Source organism: Triturus cristatus, chromosome 11 (assembly GCF_964204655.1).
Source record: "Triturus cristatus chromosome 11, aTriCri1.1, whole genome shotgun sequence".
Lineage (NCBI taxonomy): Eukaryota > Metazoa > Chordata > Amphibia > Caudata > Salamandridae > Triturus > Triturus cristatus.
The window spans coordinates 403888590-403906954 of record NC_140594.1 but is presented as its reverse complement, the minus strand read 5'-3'; the positions used below and the strand labels follow the sequence as shown (position 1 = coordinate 403906954).

Here is an 18365-nt window from a genome sequence, read left to right as displayed (position 1 = left end):
CCAGCAGAATCACCCGGAACACGTAGTCACTCCGCTGGAGGCGTCTCTTCGCACCCGGCCGACTGGCCGCCACCACGGTTGCGCTGTTCCCGTCAACCTCCTGGGTCGCCCTCCTTCAGCTGGCACCCGATGTAGTCGAGCCTCTCGTTCCCCCGCCTCAGCGTCGCGACGTTGGCCCCACCGAATGCTTTCGTAGCCCTCTTTGCCAGCGCTCCTCCACCATCAGCCCCGATCCGGCCTCTCCTCCGGGCCCACGATTCCGCTGGCCGCTCCCGTTAATGGTGGCCCCACGTCCACTCTCACCGTGCTTCTCTGCTCTGCTGGGGCCTCCAATGGATCAGGCCGATCGAGGGGCTTCTCAGAACCAGTCCTCGAGTCGCCCAGGGCACTCCGTTCCCGCTCACTCAGCAACGGAGATCGTAGGCCGCAGTCGCGGTCTCACGTAGTCGCCGCGGCCGGAGGAGCCGCACCTCGTGGCCGTCCAGGCGTCCAACCGCTCCTGCAGACCGGAGCACTGTCCCGGTCCCACCTCCGATCGCCGTCAAACTTCGCCACCCGGACCGCGGGGGCTCCAACAGCGCTGGCGTCCGCTCTCCGCTCGGGTGGGGGACCCCGGGGCCCAGTATTTCAGGATTTTTCGGAAGTGGCGCTGCAGAGCTTCGCTACTGCGCGGCCATTCCCATCGGCAGCAAGCCAGGCCCCCCTAAATTCAGTTTTTTGGTGGCCTCTTGACACCAGGAAGTAAGATTCACCTGACTGAAGAAATAAGAGGACAAAGCCGAGCCGAAGAAGCGAGCACTGCAGCCTGCTGGTGGACTGTGATGCCAAACCCTGCCTGTCTATCTGCTCCTGTCCCGACAGTCGTGACAACCTGACTTGTTCTGCAGCTGTGCACCCTCCAGAAGCCTTAGAGGACCTCAACACTTCACCTAGCCATTAGCATCTCCCTTGAAGTTATGTTATGTTATTTTAATTTATTCAGCGCACAGCTACTCTGAAGTGTCCCGGCACTATAGACCGCTGGGCAACCCGTCCTAGCTATCCCTGTGAGATGGTCCCTTTCTGGGTATCTCCAAGGTGAAACCAGGCATCCCCGTCGTCTGTGGGGGGCCGTTGTAGAGATGAGGCAAGCTTAATGCCCAGAGTTGCCGAGTGTGTGGAGTAGCCACTTGCCAACAAACACCAACCGCAATGTCTGGTTCACCGTTCTGCTCTTCACTGGGTCCACTGATGCAGCAGCCGCCCAGGAGGAGGTCACTGTGTTACAGGAGGTACGATCGTCTCCCCACCAAATGTGAAGACGACGGGAACAACCAGAGCTGCCCGGCACCACACCAATACCCAAGGTACTGGACCCCTTGCAGCATTCAACGCTTGTTTGAAGTCCAATCCGGACTCCAACACTGCAAAGACTGACCGGCCAACAAGCTGTCCTGTTTTGTCCTCCTTTGCAGGTCTGACCGAGAACCGTGAGTGCCTTTGACGCATGGTCCTAGCCGACGAAAACCCTCTGCAACTGAGCTGCCTGGTCCACGACAACTGATTGTGCCCCCTACTCCCAGGACCCTCACAAACTGAGCCCCCATGGAGCGCTCCCAGACTTGTCCCCAAGTCACCTGTTGCAGCCTGTTTCTAGGTGGCCCCTCTTTTCCTACGGTGTAGCGCGTAAAGTTACCACTCTGTCTAGCCCCTCTGCACCTGAACCCTCCAAGGCAGGTAAACCCGAACTGGTGGTGGATCTTGTGACCTTGGCCCCCTAGCACCTTAATTCCTAAAGGGGACCCCTGGAATACGATTGCAAGTACCTGTATGCAGTATATATTTCTTTCTCCGTAGGAATGCATTGCTGCTTTAAAACACATCTGTGTTGCAATTTTACTTACCTGTGAAAATTGATATCTCAAAGTACTTACCCAATTACAAAGTTCTTGGTGTTAAAATATATATAGTTTATTCTTGAGTGTGTCTCATTTATTGAAACTGAACAAATGCTTAACACCACCCTCTGATAAGCCTAAACTGCTTGCCCAATCTACCACAAAAGAGAGCATTTTGGAGTATTAATTGAATCCCTTTAAGCCAATAATGGCCATGTGGACTTTCTACACAGTGTACCTCTTTGTGGAACACTACATAAGAAGCCAGCTACCTACACCGTGCGACCTCAGTGTGGACCCAGCCATAGGCATCAGTCAAAATTACATCCTGTCCATTCTAAGTTGGTTGTATAACTTTCTATTTCTTAATTGTGTTGACTTATGAATTATATACATATTGGTTACAAAATCCATAATGAAGTTTGTTAGAAACGGGTTAGCGTGGTGCGGAGCGGGTAGGCTAATCTCTGGAGGATTGTGTCAAGCATCTGCACAGGCACTCACAGGCGACACACTAGGCACACTACACAAGAGACTTCACACCAGGTTGCATGAAAATAACTTGTGTATTATGCAAAACACGTCAGTAGGCAATCACAGTTGTAAAAGCACTCTGCCAACTGGCATCAGGTAGTCATTTACAGGGGGACTATTTACAGGGCAGGGCCGGGCCAATCAGGCCGTTGCCAGAACCATCATGAGTACACAAAATAAATGAAAGTCAAGTAGTAATAAATGGGTGATAGCCAGTGACTTCTTGCAAGATCATGCACTCGGCATTACCACGTTAGCATTAGTCATAAACGTAAAACATCATTGCATGACATTGAGGTATAAATCATGGTACGTCTCATTAGGCATAGGCCACCTTAGCTCAGGTTTACGCACCTTATGCAGAAACCCAGCAATGTAGGCATTGAGGAGAACAGCATCCTCTGCATCACTGCATTAGGCAAAATTGCATAAGGCATTTCAATAGGCATAAAAACACATGCGCAACAATAGGCATTAACCTCATTAGCAGCATGAGGCATAGCACATTATGCGGAACACCACCCTGATGAGCGTTGGGGGGGGAAAAGAAACCATTAGGTATAAGTCCTAACCCCCTCATTAGGCATGAATCTGAGGCGTAAATGCAATATCATTAGCATGAATGCAGTAGGAACATGTTATGCATACATCAGCACCTTAGGGATATCAATGACATTAGCAATAAATCATAGGAGACAATAGGCCTCGCAAGCAGAAACACAGCGTGCCCCAATCGTTGCAACGGACCACGGTCCAGCGGGGCAGTTGTGTCAGGTAAAGTTAACACTGATCCGGTGGAGCCCCTCCCTGGGACTCAGAGATTGGAAATATGCCCAAAAGAGTCTGGCACGTTGGAGTCCCCTCCGGGACTCCAGAGTTCAATAGTGCTCCCTCTGCAGTGCCGCGGTCCGCTCTGCCTCGCCCCGGTGCAAGGAGACCGACACGGGCACTTCTGGTGCCACTCCCGGCACCGATCTTCCTTCTCAGAGCCCCCACTCACCAGCTGTCCAGGGACTCTGCTCCTTGTGTCCACGGGGATTCCAATGCGGTGGGGGCAGGCACCGACACTGTGCCTCGAGGCCCCCTCCGCCTTACTTCCCAGACGGCTGCTGACCCGGCGAGGCTCTCCCTTCACTATGGGAGCCCCGCCGAACCGCTGCAGCACCTTTCCCGCTGGTCGGGACCTCTCTCCTCTCCTGACTTCACCGGAGCACCTCCCTTCTTACTGGCGAGGCTCTGGTTCGACGCGAGGCTTCCGGGTGGCTGCTGGGCCCCGCCCACAGCCTGGCTTCAGCTTCCAGGTCGTCGCGGGCAGCGCGACTGCCCTCTGCTTCTCCTTGCCCCGGGTTGCGGGGGTGATTTCAGGGGGCGGGGCAGGCTCCCGCTCTCTTCAGCAAAACGCGGGTTTGGCTCCCGCGATTAGGAGAAAAATGCGGTAAAACGCAGAGTGCGCTTCCGCTGCTTTACAAAGCGCTCAGGACCTTGCACCAACGCGGGGTGGGCACCAGCTCTTCCCCCAGCAGGCAGGGGGGAATCCCATACGCTGGGATTTCCTTGTGGCACTTCGGCAGTACAGCACTGCAGTGTCGCACACGCTCCTCACCTCCTGGGCAGTCAGAATGTGGTGCAGAAATGCAGCATCCAGTGGTAGCGCTCTGTCAGCACAGCGCTGAAGGCGACAGCCCCTCTTCTGGCAATTTGAATATATCGCTCACGAGGCGCTAGGTCCCAGGAATGCAGTCAGGGTTCCACACCATCAAGTAGCGCACACGCTCCTCACCTCCTGGGAGTGCCGGCAAACAAAGTGTAGCTCTCACGAGCCGCTAGGGCAGGAGAGCAGGCAGGCAATGCTGGGCAAGATCAGCAGGCAGTGGGCACTCATCATTACAGGACAGCAGTTCCTCGGAACAGTCAACCCCCATAACGTGGCACTCCTCCTGGCACAGCAGTCTTCACTCCAGTAAAGGGCTCTCACTGGCCCGGTGGACAGCAGAGGGGTATAGATGGGCACAGGGGCCAGCACACAGGCCCTTGCGGTGGTACCTCCTGGCAGTGTCCCCTCTCAAAGTCCACGCACCACTCCACATGGAGTCTCAGCTCCTCTATTTATACGCCCCTCACCCCACCTACCAGAAAGGGCTAGAACCTTCTAGAAGGCTCCCTGGGGAAACCGGTCCCAACTGGTTTTGGGGGGAGGTGTAGGGCACCCTGTCTGCCAGGCTTTCCTCCAAAAGCTGGGGGTGTGTGACACGGACACACCCCAGGGGCAGAGCCAGCCGTTGTCACTTCGAGCACTAGACCTGCAACCCACTTCAGGCAGGCACAAAGCAGACCGAAAGGGTGACTTCTAAAAGTGACATTTCTAACGCATTGAAAATAATTCTGCGTACACCATTGCGCAGCATTCATCATTTTCATCTCACACCACACATTGCCTACATCTTCTACCATGGTGGAGATATCCCCAAGGAGGGGGGGTTCCTAATATAAGCCTAAGTAAGACAGACAACACACACGCTTGGCACTGCTAACCAGCGTTAAAGTGTCCAGAACCCCGAAACCCACCAATACCATACAGCAAAAAGGCTAGGGGGAAGGCAACAAGTTCCGGGATGACCCTGCAAGCAGGGCCAAGTCCAACAAAGTTTTACTATCATAGACCATATTCTGTCTTTATCACAAATATTTATGAATTGCTAAGTGGATTTCGTCTCAACCATAGATTTGTTTGCACATGAATTTATCAACTTTTATTCCTGCCACTCTACATGCTGTTTAACTTACTACCACAGGCTGTAACAAAGGTGTTGATATAACCTAAAAAGGGCTGCAAAAGAAATTTAAGTAATAATTGGAAACATGAAAAATGCCATCTTCATACTCCTGAGAGGGATCCTGCTGATGAGAGAACTCATTTAGTCTTATTAATGTTAAGAACATCATTCCAAAAGGACTCTACTTCAAAATGATAAATTTGAACAAAATATATCTCTGATCCTGTTGAATCTCACAGACGTCTGCTTCAATTCAATAAAGAGATACCCCTTCATGAACTGTACGTATTCTATTTCTTCAGTAACCCGTATTGAACGTAAGATCCATATTTGGCTTTAAACTCTTGTGTAACAATAGTGCACTACGACAAACTATCACCAGTATTATAAAAGTTTGAGTACCTATCTGTCAGATACTGATCCATAAAATATATGCACCATAGGACTTCAGTGCTTTCCAGTTACTGGAAAGTTTAAACTCCTGTCTGTGACCTTTTTCCACTTTAAGTGATTTCATTTGACTTTTGCTCCAGAGGTAATAAGTGACTGCTGATCCTATGACAGATAAACAGCGCGCTCCAGTTATTTACTCGCCTACACAGTCCTACCTGCGCTCCTCTCATTAGCATCAGAAATATCCTTCCCTCCTAATGGTATTTGGGACCCAGAAAAAGTGCTCTGATCCAGAAAAAAAAGTTTATGAAGGCACATGCTCGAAGTATTGCATACTCTGATTAAGAGCAGCATCTTCAAATGTAGACAAGACTAAGTGACCTACTTTACAGACCCATAAAAGGTAATGGGATTTCTATACCATACTGGTATGAATTATATTTGAGAGTTAATCCATGATCGCAGAATTCACGTTTTGTGAATTCCTATCTGGAATCTGGCCTGGAGTGCTTAAAGTACTAAAAGCCATCTTTAACAGTGAAACAAACAAGATAAAGCAATGCACAAAGTGATAGGCAATGTCATATATATAAATTATATTTTTATATATATATATCTATATATCAAGTACGCAAGGTTGCCCAATGAGGAAATCACACACCACAGGCTTCCGCACAAAGTATCGTAGGCGGCTTCACAGGAGAGAGTGCAGCACGCACTTCAAAGACATACGCGTTTCGGGCTCCCTCGAGCCCTTGATCACTGGCAGGTAATGAGGCAGGCAGCGGTACTGAACGAACAATGCTTTATTGAATATAGAGTCCCGCCCATGTGGGCGTCAACAGGGGCATCATGGTCCTGGTAGTCCATCATATTATGCCCAAAGACTCGATAGTTCTCTTTACCAAGTGGCATGCTCGCTGAATGACTCAATAATTCCATTACCTGCCAGTGATCAAGGGCTCGAGGGAGCCTGAAACGCGTATGGCTTTGAAGTGCGTGCTGCACTCTCTCCTGTGAAGCCGCCTACGATACTTTGTGCGGAAGCCTGTGGTGTGTGATTTCCTCATTGGGCAACCTTGCGTACTTGATGTTAAAGCGGCTCGTCCGGCCGCGAGGATATCCCGACGCTGCTGAGGCGTTCCTGGGCGCTGGTAACTGAAGCGCTCGTGTGGACTACAGGTGCCTTCGACGTAGGAAAGACTGGGCAACACGAGAGGAGTGTTGGCATGCACTCCACTTTGAGAATTATTGAGTCATTCAGCGAGCATGCCACTTGGTAAAGAGAACTATCGAGTCTTTGGGCATAATATGATGGACTACCAGGACCATGATGCCCCTGTTGACGCCCACATGGGCGGGACTCTATATTCAATAAAGCATTGTTCGTTCAGTACCGCTGCCTGCCTCATTACCTGCCAGTGATCAAGGGCTCGAGGGAGCCCGAAACGCGTATGGCTTTGAAGTGCGTGCTGCACTCTCTCCTGTGAAGCCGCCTACGATACTTTGTGCGGAAGCCTGTGGTGTGTGATTTCCTCATTGGGCAACCTTGCGTACTTAGATAGATATATATATATATATATATATATATATCTATCTATCTATCATTTATGAGAATTTATATTTAGTAACAAAAAATACTTTGTTTTACTCCTGGCTCTTGATCTATTTCAATTTTGTCTAGTGGAGATGTTGTCCTTGACACATACCATGGTGAATGACACAAGTTAGGGATGAGCTAGAGGGAGGGGAAGTGGCTGTAGTAAAATTCTGGAATGGTTGGTCCCACCTGACAAATGGCCAATGAAAGACTGTCAGAATTTAGCTGGTAATCAGTCCAGTAATGGTTTGTATGGATGGCAAGTAACCTATGTGCCTTTTTACCTTTGTAGTAACCTTCTAACATATATTCAAGAGCAAAATTAAAGCCTATATCCTCGTGACTTGATAGTGAAAAAAGCTAAATTTGAAAAAATGACGCACTGTAGAGCAGTTTTCTCTTACATTTCAAAAATCCTTCAATTTTGTTTTTCTTTTCTTTAGCTTTTGTTGTCGACATCAAGAAGATTCCCACTGGTCTTACCAAGCAGCCGGAATATCCAGACCACTGCTGTGTGCCTAAAGGTATTATTAGAGAACTGTTGTACACTCAAGTTGGGAAACTGCATTTTCAGATAAGCTTTTGGCTGTCACAGGACTGAGGTGGAGTCCCGCTAACACAGACAAACCTCTTACCTGGTTGCTGAAAAGTTTACATTATACTGAGCAAAAGATAACCGCATTTCCTTAAAATTTACTGATGATTATCCACTCTTTTGACTTCTTTTACTACAGAAAGTAATAAGGTCGCACTAGTGACATGTACTGGTAAAACCAATAGGTCTCATCTTTGCTACTGGTTTGTAGACTATGGTTTTTAGCCCGCTGCACAGCATCTCTGATGCTCACCTACAAAATAAGTCTGATACTTTTTTGTTTGTTACCAATGCTAATTGGATCAGTAACTAAAAATAAAACAGTCTTTTTTTTTTTTTTTTTTTAGCGGATGGGGCGCGGGGGTAACAGAAGCAATAGGGGAAGAAGAAACACAGGGCGGTAGGGGGCACGGAAACAACACAGGAGGTTTGGAGGTGGTGGTGTGGGAACAACTCAGGTTGGGGAAAGTAACATGGAGGGTGTGGGTGGAGCGGAAGCAACAACGTGGAGAGAGTAGGAGGACACATTTCAGGTAGAAACACTAGGGGGGGAGCACGGGGGTGAGTGAAACAGAGTGGGGTGGGGAGGAGCACATTGGTGATAAAGAATATCACTGAGTGCAGGGGGAGAAGTACACGAGGGAGACAACTTAAACACATGGACGCATGATGTGCTTAACACAAGAGAGCAAGCAGTAGAAGCAGAGATGGCAGCCAATCAAGAGATGGTAAAGAGGAAATGCTCCACAGGCGGGACAAACAAGATTGACAAGCTATGGCACAAATAAGAAAATGGCAAATGAGTGACAGGAAAGGTACAGATGATAAGCAATGGGTGGGCTCCAAATCCATCTGTTCTTAGTAAGCCACAATATGTGTTGTAACATACAGCAGCTAGTAGGCTGAAGTTGTGACATTGAAACGTTTTGATGTTTTTGTCTGTTTATTTTTTCATTTCACTTGCATCCTCTTTCACCCACACTGTCCCCTTTCAGAAAACGCATTCTGTACATCAGAGACTCTACAATAAGTGGTCACACATACATGCATTATTCTATTTTTCAGTCTTAATTTTCTTTTACTCAGTTTTCTGATTTTATCACAGAATATTTTCAGTTTTTCTGTCTCACCTGAGACCACGTCCATGCTCTGTTGCTTGCGAAAATCTATCAAATAAAATACAACTCTAAAAAAGGGGCTTTTAGCCTGCCTATTACTTGCCATTGTTTGGATTTATATCCACTCTAATTTTCTTCTTTTTAATTGGTAAACACATGTACCAACTACTGATTGATTTCTTGATCAGTGTTCTTCCGTGCTGCTTGCTATCGGATTGTGTTTTATTTTTTTTAATATGTATTGTGTGTTTGTATGTTCTTTTTGCACGCTTCAATTCTGCTTTTATTCCACTTCACATTTGCTGTTTTGTCTTGGGCCTTCTGCTCCCCTCACTTGTTGTTTAAACCTCACTTTCCAGTAAGCCGCTTTTCTGTGGCCAGCCTTTTCCAAGTCGCATAACCACACAATTTATTACATTTAAATAAAGTTACCTGTTGCAGGTTTCAATAAGTGTGTGTTTGTTTATGACTAATTCCATGTAATGGCACCTTCCTATCCATTGAGGCAAAGCCAACATAAGTTACATATTTTTAAATTGCACTAACTGTTGATATTGGCTTTTGCCTAAATGCATGTGTATGCGTGAAGTTAGCAGTTAATAGGTTTTATGTCCCAATAACATGCCATACCATATTTGTACCATAATATTCTATACAATAACAGGCCCTGACATACCATACTATACAATAACATACCATATTCTACAATAACAAGCCATACTGTACAATAACAGGCCATACCATGCAATACAATGACGATCTATAGCATATCATATTATACAATCACAGCCCATACCATACTACACTCTACAATGACAGGCCGTACAATATCCTACTATCCAATCAAGCCACCCCTCACCTCGATTTATCTTTTCCCACCCCTGAGTTCTCAAGCCACCCTCACCTCCCTATACCAACCCCTGAACACTCAAGTTGCCCTCACCTCGCTTTACCACGGCCCACCCTTAAACCGTCCGGTCACCCTCATTTCCCTCTAAATCTACCCTACCCTGAACCCTAAAGTCACCATCCACTCCCTTTACCAACCCCTGAACCTTCAAGATGCCCTCACCTCCCTTTACCACTACCCACCCTTGAAACCTCAACTCGCTCTCACCACCCTTACATCTACACATCCCTAAACCCTAAAATGTATTTTTTTAAATAACATATAATATGTTATTAAAAAAAAAAAAAGACTTATCTGTGTGGTAAAGGTACAACTACCTACCTGCGTGGCAAAGGTCCTGCGCGCAGTAAAAGCTGCGAAGTAAAGGCTGTTTCCCCTTAGTCAGGACACAAATGTTTTGCACACACTGTTGGTTGTTTTATTCCCTTCAGTATGTTTGACGGGCAACTTTGCCTCTTTGACAGTTTTCCCCCTTCAGCCTGTCCATTGCTTACCATTTGTTGGCTTCATCATCGCTCATTTCCTGGCTACTCTTTTTTGAGCAAGTGCCAGCTTCACTTCATTTTCATGTGTTTGTCCCACCTGTGGAGCATGGACCAAGTACTTCTCACTATTTTCAGAAGTACCTTTTACCCTTCTGCTTGCACCCCCTTGTTGTCACTCCCTTCTGCACTCTTGCTTGTCATGTCCCCCACCTTCCTCTTGCATTGTTGCTTGTCTGAGCCACCCTTGCCCTCCTGTTGCTTGCCCCGTCTGCTCCATTCTCTTCGTTCCATATCCTTCCGTGTTCCGCCAGGACAAAAAAGCGCCCAAAAGTCACACCAACTGGTTTCAAGATGCTACAAAGATGCAAATTTGTTTCAGAAGACTTGGATAGCTCCTAATAAGGCAAGCGTGGCTAGGGATCCGCTTCAAATTTCTCAAATATATATTGCACCCTCCCTTGCCATTAATTTATAGTTACTTTTGTCTTGTATTGTGAACTTCGTTCAACATGTTGCCGTGTGTTATTTTACAATATATTCAATTATTTTGCTCTTTGCACACTTGCCAAATGGTAACGAAATGGTAAAATAATATAGCTCAATACAAATTTAATACTACATAAAAATAGCAGCAATATATTCAGACATTTGACATTAAAAATATCGACAAAGCACATTTTAGTGATCTTTCATGCCAATTAAACCAAAGTGCGACAAGTAACAGCGGCCATGACCCTTTTCGTTGTTTAGTATGCCCTGTCATCCTAAAAAATGGAGGCTTGTAATGCTAAACAAGTGAGTGAATCCTCAGTATGGATAGATATGGTGCCAAAAACTCAAGTTTTAAAAGAGAGTGTATGATTAATTAATTAGTATCTCTGATGTCTCTTAACACTTAACTTATACCAAAGGGTAAAAGGTGAGCCACTGTAAGTGTCACACAAGGGTGTAGGTGGTGGCAAATACACTGACGAACACTCAAACACTGTGTTCATCTTCTTTTTCACAGAAAAATTTAGGTGTCGAGAAATTAGGCTTGACGTTTCATATTAGATCACCAGTAGCCCAGAGGAAGCTAAATTGATGTTCCCATTTGAGATCGAAACACGGAGGAGTGTCACATGCCATGGGCGTACAGGAAATCCTACTAGGAGTATAAATGGGCTTATATACTGGCCCTATCCAAGCATCACCATAAAGGACAACATCAAGGACTCGGTCAAAAGTTCCTTTAATTACGTCCGGTTTCATGTAAATCGAGACTTTTTTGGTCTTTCTTTTTTGTGTGTATGTTAAATGTCTACATATATTTCTGTTATTTTTATGTTGTATTAAATGAGTTTTGAGGTACATTAATTTAGCATTTTGCTAAAGTTTGGCAAATGTGCAAAGAGCAAAAATATTTTATGTATTGTAAATTAACACAGCAACATGTTGAATAAGGTCTACATGTTATATGAGGTAAGGGAGGGAGCAGTATATATTTAAGAGACCAAGATGCGAACAGCACTGCACTTTCTGCTCTTTATGGCCTTTTGGCATTGCCAAAACGGTGAACTTCTGCTCGGACGTAAGATAATGAAACTTATTTTTTTTAATGTGTGAAGGCAGAGAGTAATCCCAAACTAAGAAACCGATTCGCTGCCCCTCACGGTCAGCACTGGCCACATCAGGGTGTTTTTTTTTTAATGTATTTTTCTTAGGTCTCGCCTAGGCAGTGCTTGCGCTGTCTCTTCGAGACATGCTGTATTCAGGATATGGGCTTTAAGCTCCGCCTATATGCCGCCCAGGTATTTTAGTGGCTCCTTGCAGTGTCTTTTACAATTGTTTTTATTTAATTGGTTTATTTGTTTAATAGTCCCTCCTTCTCCCTCTTTAGTTTGTCCTTCTCTTCAGTTGTAACCTCCCGTAAGGACAGCCCCTCTTACAGGTGGCTTTACTTAGTACATTTTATTTTCACTTTCTCAGCACTCTTTTCTTACTGACATTTTCAATGTAGCCGGAGTTGCAGGATAACAGCCGCTTCCCCAACCGCACTTCCCCCGACACGCACTCTCTTCGAGCTGCAGCTGCCTTCTCCCTCCTGCTTGTAATAATTTTTTTAGAAGCCCGCCGTCTTTCTTTTCTATTTATTCATTTTAATCAGGATTGGAGCTTTAAGCGTTCTTTTATATTTATTTACTTTATTTGCATTCGCTGCACGCCACGCTTTAGCTTCACATATTTAAAGCTAAAGCGCGGCATACTGCGATTGCTTCAAAAGTAAATAAATACAAAAGAAAGGTGGGGGCCGGCGCCTTTCTTTTGTATTTATTTACTTTTGTAGCATTCGCAGCATGCCGAGCTTTAGATTCACATGTTGACAGGTAAAGCGCGCCGCGAATGCTACAACAGTTAATAATTAGAAAAGAAAGGCGCCGGACGCCTTTACTTCATTTTGTCGGCTTTACCTTTCAACATGGCGGCCTCCCTGTTTTCTTTTCTATTTATTTATTTTTCTAGCATTCAGCGCAATTTAGCTTTAAACGTATAAAGTTAATGCACAGCAGGCCGCAAAAGGTACAAAACCCTAAAATAAAATGCTCGTTCCTTATGCCACAGCGTAATTTTATTCGCATGCTAGGTCTCAAGAAAAGAGTACAGTGCCACAGGCTGTTACTAGGTGTCCTTGTGGAGTTGTAAAGTACTGCACCCTTAATGCAAATATAAACGGATACATTACAGCTGAGCCTATGTTTCCATTTGTTTTCATTGAAAGTGAAATTTTTGTTATCTAAAAATGCACCATTGTTGTTTATTTGGCTTTATTTCACAAACAAACCTAAACAAACAACAATGGTGCATTTAAAAAAAAAAAAAAAAAAAAAAAAGCTTACAAAAATCTCAATTCTAATAAAAACAAATGAAAACGTATGCTCCCCAACAACTTCTCTGCCCCACAGTCGACCCATATTCCTCCCCACCCCTCCTTTATCGCCCACTGCCCTAAGTTCTCCCAACACCAGATAACAACAACCCACATCCCCCCCAATCATAGCTGATTGACATAACTGGCCTCTGCTCAACAAGATCCTTTCCTTGTTCTCGCACCTCTCTTGAAGAATCAGCCTCCTCTCATCAGCTTTTTCCCATGTAAGCGCCTCTCTATCCTCCCGTTGCTTATCCTTCCTTCACCCCCCACCGACCCCACACCCTCCTAAATACCGAGAGACAGCCGCGTACCCAGACCCAAACGGACACAATCTCCCATAGACCTCTCAGAACTATTCTATCTCCTAAGGAGTTATGCACTTTCAAGTTCGACCCCTCCCCACCCTCTATTCCTGCAGTGGACTACCCGATCTTCACCCTTACCTCAGGCCGTAGGCAATCTAACGCACACCATCCCCGTGTACATTCACTCCTTAACTTGATACAAATCCCAACCTCCCTCCCTGAACGGCCTAGCTAGAAAGTCAACAGCTTCTCCCTGAACTGCATGCTACACAATTGTTGGTCTGCAGTCAAACACTGTCTAGATAGATCAGCCTCGATCCTGGACCATAATCTTGATATCCTGATCTTCACTGAAACGTGGCTCAATGACTCGTCTAACCATGCTCTAGACCTTCTACTTCTTCCCAATTACTCCATCTTATGTAGAGCCCAGGAAGATGGAATAGGCGAGGTCTCGCACTCATTCACAAACTCGCTAAGATGAAGGATCCTCCAGACGACTCCGTTTCAGTCTTTCGAATGCATGTCTGTTGAAATGCCCACATCAACTACCTCCAACATCAGAATGAATGTGATTTACCATCCACCGGGTTATAACATTTCCTTCATCGAGGAATGTATGGTTCTTTTCACCTCTCAACTGATCAACTCAAACAACACGAACTTGGGAATTGAAGGTAACAGCCTGGTGAGTACACCTTTACAGCCTTTCTCAAAGACCATGATCCCCAACAACACTACCTTAAATCCACACACCACAAAAATGCCATCCATGACCTGATGATCTCCGATTCCCCCAATCTACAGTCATACGACCCCATTCCAGTCGACTGGTTTGACCACATGCAGATACCCATTCTCCCTCTCCGGCTTTTATACCAAAACTTCCGGGCAACCCAAAAAAGAGAATATGGTTCAGGGATACATACAACCTTGACACCAAAGCCATGGCCATCAAGGCCCTTCCTACACTAATCTCGATTACACCCCATTTTGATATTAATGAGGCCACCTACAAATACAACTCCTGCATTGAATCCCTTATCAACAAATTTACACCCCTGAAATACAAATGATCTAGACCAAAACCCTCCAACCCTTGGTTTTCAAAAAACTTTGCAAAGAAAGCTTATCAAAGTGTGAGAAAGAAGGAAAATTAGCACCCCCTCACCGTAGTATGAATAAGCTTTACATTACGCTAAGACAGTACAAAGACTGAATCCTTAGAGCCAAATCCTCTCTCTTCAGAGCACTCATGAATTCTGCAATGAACAGACTTAAGTGCCTGTTCGAGGTTCTAGCACAAACTACAAACCCCTCGACCACTTCAGCTTTTGAACCATGAATGGCCCACTGCAACAACTTTTTCGATTTCTTTGATAGAAAAGTCAGAGACATCTATATCTCGCTGCTTAGCAGTAAACCTCCAGAAACTGAGATTCTACTGTGCAAGGCGCTTTATTCGTGGTCCTCTTTCTCCCCCATTTCCGAACGTGACCTATACCAAACAATCTCCAAAGTTAAACCCTCGAACTACCTTCAGAATGCCATTCCAGGGTTTATCAGCAAATCTCTTGCCACACACCTGCTCTTCAAAAGGGCCTATTTCCAGAACGACTAAAAGTAGATCAAGTCTCTCATCTCTTGAAAAACAATCTCTCGACCCAGAGAACATGAACAACTACGGCCCTGTATCCACACGCCCATTTTTAGGCAAGGTAATTGAAAGTTGCGTTACTTCCCAGCTCACTTCACACATTCAAATAAACAACCTCCTAGACTCTCTCCAATCATGTTTCCGCCAGGGCCACCGTAAAGAAACTGCGATCATACAAATAGTCGACAACTCCCTTCGAATCCTCAACTCCGTGAACTCCTGCCTCCTGGTTTTGTCCGCTGCATTTAACACTGTCAACCATCTGGACCTCCTTCGTGCTCTTGAACAATACATGGGCAGTGGAGGCACAGTCTTCAATTGGTCCTCCTCTTACCTAACCAACCGCTCCCAAATTGTGAAAATGGGCAATGCCTGCTCGAGACCAGGCAATGTACATCAAGGGGTCCCTCATGACTCGATCCTCTCCCCAACACTCTTTAACCTGTACATGGAACCACTGAGTGATTCTCAGAAATGCTGGGATTCTCTTCCACCACTATGCTTACACCCAAATATACATGAAAATCTCTTCCCATGAAGACCTTGCCCTCCTTTCAGTCACGCTTCTAAAGATTCAAAACTGGATGTCTAACCATCTTTTAAAACTCAACCCAACTAAAACAAAATTTATTTTGATCTCACCTCCGAAAGCAACAACCTCAGTACAGGAATGGGTGGCCAACTTTCCAGTCCTGGATGGCTGCCCTGTCATTGTCCAGAGTGCTAGATCCCTTGGTATAACCCTTGACAATCATTTAAATCTCCATAGCTACATTACAGTCATGGACAAAAGCCCACAACACCAATCTAGGCAGCTGTGAGGCATCAGACAAGTGATCCCGCAAAAAGACCTCAAAATAGTGGGACAGTCTCACGTCCTCTCCAGGCCAGATTATGGAAGTTCCCTTCTCTTAGGCATTCCAAAAGTTAATCTAGGTCCAGTGAGAGTAACTCTACCTTTAGCAGCGCGCTTCTTGTTAGGTCTCAAGAAATGTGGCCCTGCCAACCCTCCAATGGCTTCCCATTGAAGCTCGGGCCCAATTCAAAACCACCTGCATTACCCACAGAGCGAAGACCTCTTCTTCACCCTCCTATCTAATCGATAAACTGGAAATCTCTGGAGCAAATAACGATTCCAGTAATGCCCACTCCCTGGTCCTGGAACCTCCCTCCTTCAGTCGAGAACGGTGAATGAGCCAGTCATTTTCTGGTAGTGCCACAAGAATCTTGAACTCCTTACCTCCCTGTCTCCGCCTAACAACCTGCATAGCCACCTTCAGAAAAGACCTCCAGCTCCTCCTATTTAACAGACACCTGGGTCAATCACCCTCGGCCATACCCAAGTACTCTATCCAGGAGCCGAATTACCTTTATTGTGTGTCCCCCCCCCATCGTAATCAATGCTTGAACCTTGTATGTCCCTGTCCAATGGCTGCTTTTGTCCTGGTCACAGCTACTGATGCAATAAGTCAGATCGTAATTATTGTAACTGTAACTTGCTGTATCCTTGTATCATGCTACTGATGTAAAGCACTCCGATGCCTGTGAGCCATTACCCAGTTATATAAAGTTGCAAAAATAAAATAATTTAAAAAAGCATAAATCTTTTTCTTTATTATTGTATTAAGGGTGCAGTACCTTATGTGGCTAATAGAGGTCCCTTTACAACTCCACAGGGACACCTAGTAACAGCCTCTGGTACTGCACCTTTTCCTTGATTCGTGGAATTTCTTTTATTACTTATGCCACTGCTGGGATATTTTGCAACACCAAAAGCTCAGAGTTTCACTAATGCGAGACCTATAGCATTGCAAATGCTTGCTTCTTCTTTCATTCAACCATGCTGCAACAATGCTTGCCTTTGTGTTGTGGTTTATCCTCATGGACTTGCATGTGCCCTTTGACACTTTCCTCTAGTTGGTGGAGTTAGATGTTTTACCCAACCAATATCCATTTCTCTTCTTTTCCTACCCCCCAACCTTGACCCTTAGCTTGGTGAATTCTTGCACAACAGTCTTGTGCCCCTGTTTGCTTTGAGCCCTGTTTAAACACTTTGCATAACTCTGAGGATCCACTGAGGAAGGCAGGAACCCTTTGCCAAGACCTGTATGGAAAATTGTGGGTGGGTTGAGAGCAAGTGAGTCAAAGGAAACAATATGTGATATAGCGGAGGGGCGCCTCTGCAAGGGACTTATTCTCCTTTTCTGCTCCCTGTAATTCTCTTCATTGGTAGGGGTTATGTCTGAACGTTATCAGGCTATGTCTGGGGAAAGAGTTGGCCTTCAGAATCAGGAAAAAGAGACAAATGCGCATTAGTTGGGGTTCAAAATAGGTTTTCTTTTTTTGTGGGGAGATGAGCGCATTAGGGGAAGAGCAGCGTGGACTAGGTGTTAATTGACTCAAAAGCACAGAGAATGGAGTGAAAGTACAAAAGGGGGACACTTATTTTTGTTTGGATAAGACGGTAATAGTTGGACAGGTATTTTCATTGTGTATGCAACCTGGTGTGTGGGAATACAGAGCACAGAATGGACCATTCAAACAAAGCTCTTGCTTGTTATCCACATAGCCGCTCGCCACTCCTCCTTTTGTTTGGAGAGTGCTATTTATTGTAAATGCCTCGAACAGTGATGTCCTGATTCAAAAGAAGTTTTTGTGAGAAGTGTTTTTTTCCATTTCGTTAGTTTCTTTTTTCCTTTTTATGAATCGTTGCCCAGCTGTAGACTGTATGATCCTAAACATCTGTAAGCAGTCACTTATTAATTCTTTATTTTGCACAAAGACTCTGTTTACAAGAATGAGGAATGGGCATCCGCTAGCTAGTAGGACAAACTTTAGCGCCAGCATGCAGCCGTCTCTTTGGGCTATCTTGTATGTGGGAGGGCAAGAGCTAAAATCCTGGCTGAATCTGCAGCTAACGTTGACGTCTTAGTGTAGAACCCTTGATTCAACATTTGAAAGCAGAGTTGTGATCAACTCTATTGATGAAATTGGGGGTATTGAGCAGGATTTTTGGGCAGAACTGTACGGCTTAACTGTTGTCTAATTGTGTTGGATGGTGTAGGTCACAGTAGTCCAGCAGCAGGTTTGTAGACTAGCTGAGTGTTGTACTTATGTCATGGAGACCCATTTACTGGATAACATGGCAGTAGTGCAGGTGGGCGTAGCAAAAAGTACGCTGGCTGGGATCTTATTGGAAAAATTAA

The 18365-nt window shown here is 45.6% G+C and overlaps 1 protein-coding gene across 1 annotated transcript in view; it reads left to right on the top strand.

The window, feature by feature from the left end:
* Positions 1–18365, top strand: part of MRPS24 (mitochondrial ribosomal protein S24) — a 74871-nt gene that overhangs the window by 33795 nt on the left and 22711 nt on the right. Inside the window, exon 2 of the mRNA XM_085635853.1 lies at positions 7622–7702. Coding sequence (XP_085491979.1) covers positions 7622–7702 — 81 coding nt within the window. The remainder of the gene's footprint in view (positions 1–7621; positions 7703–18365) is intronic.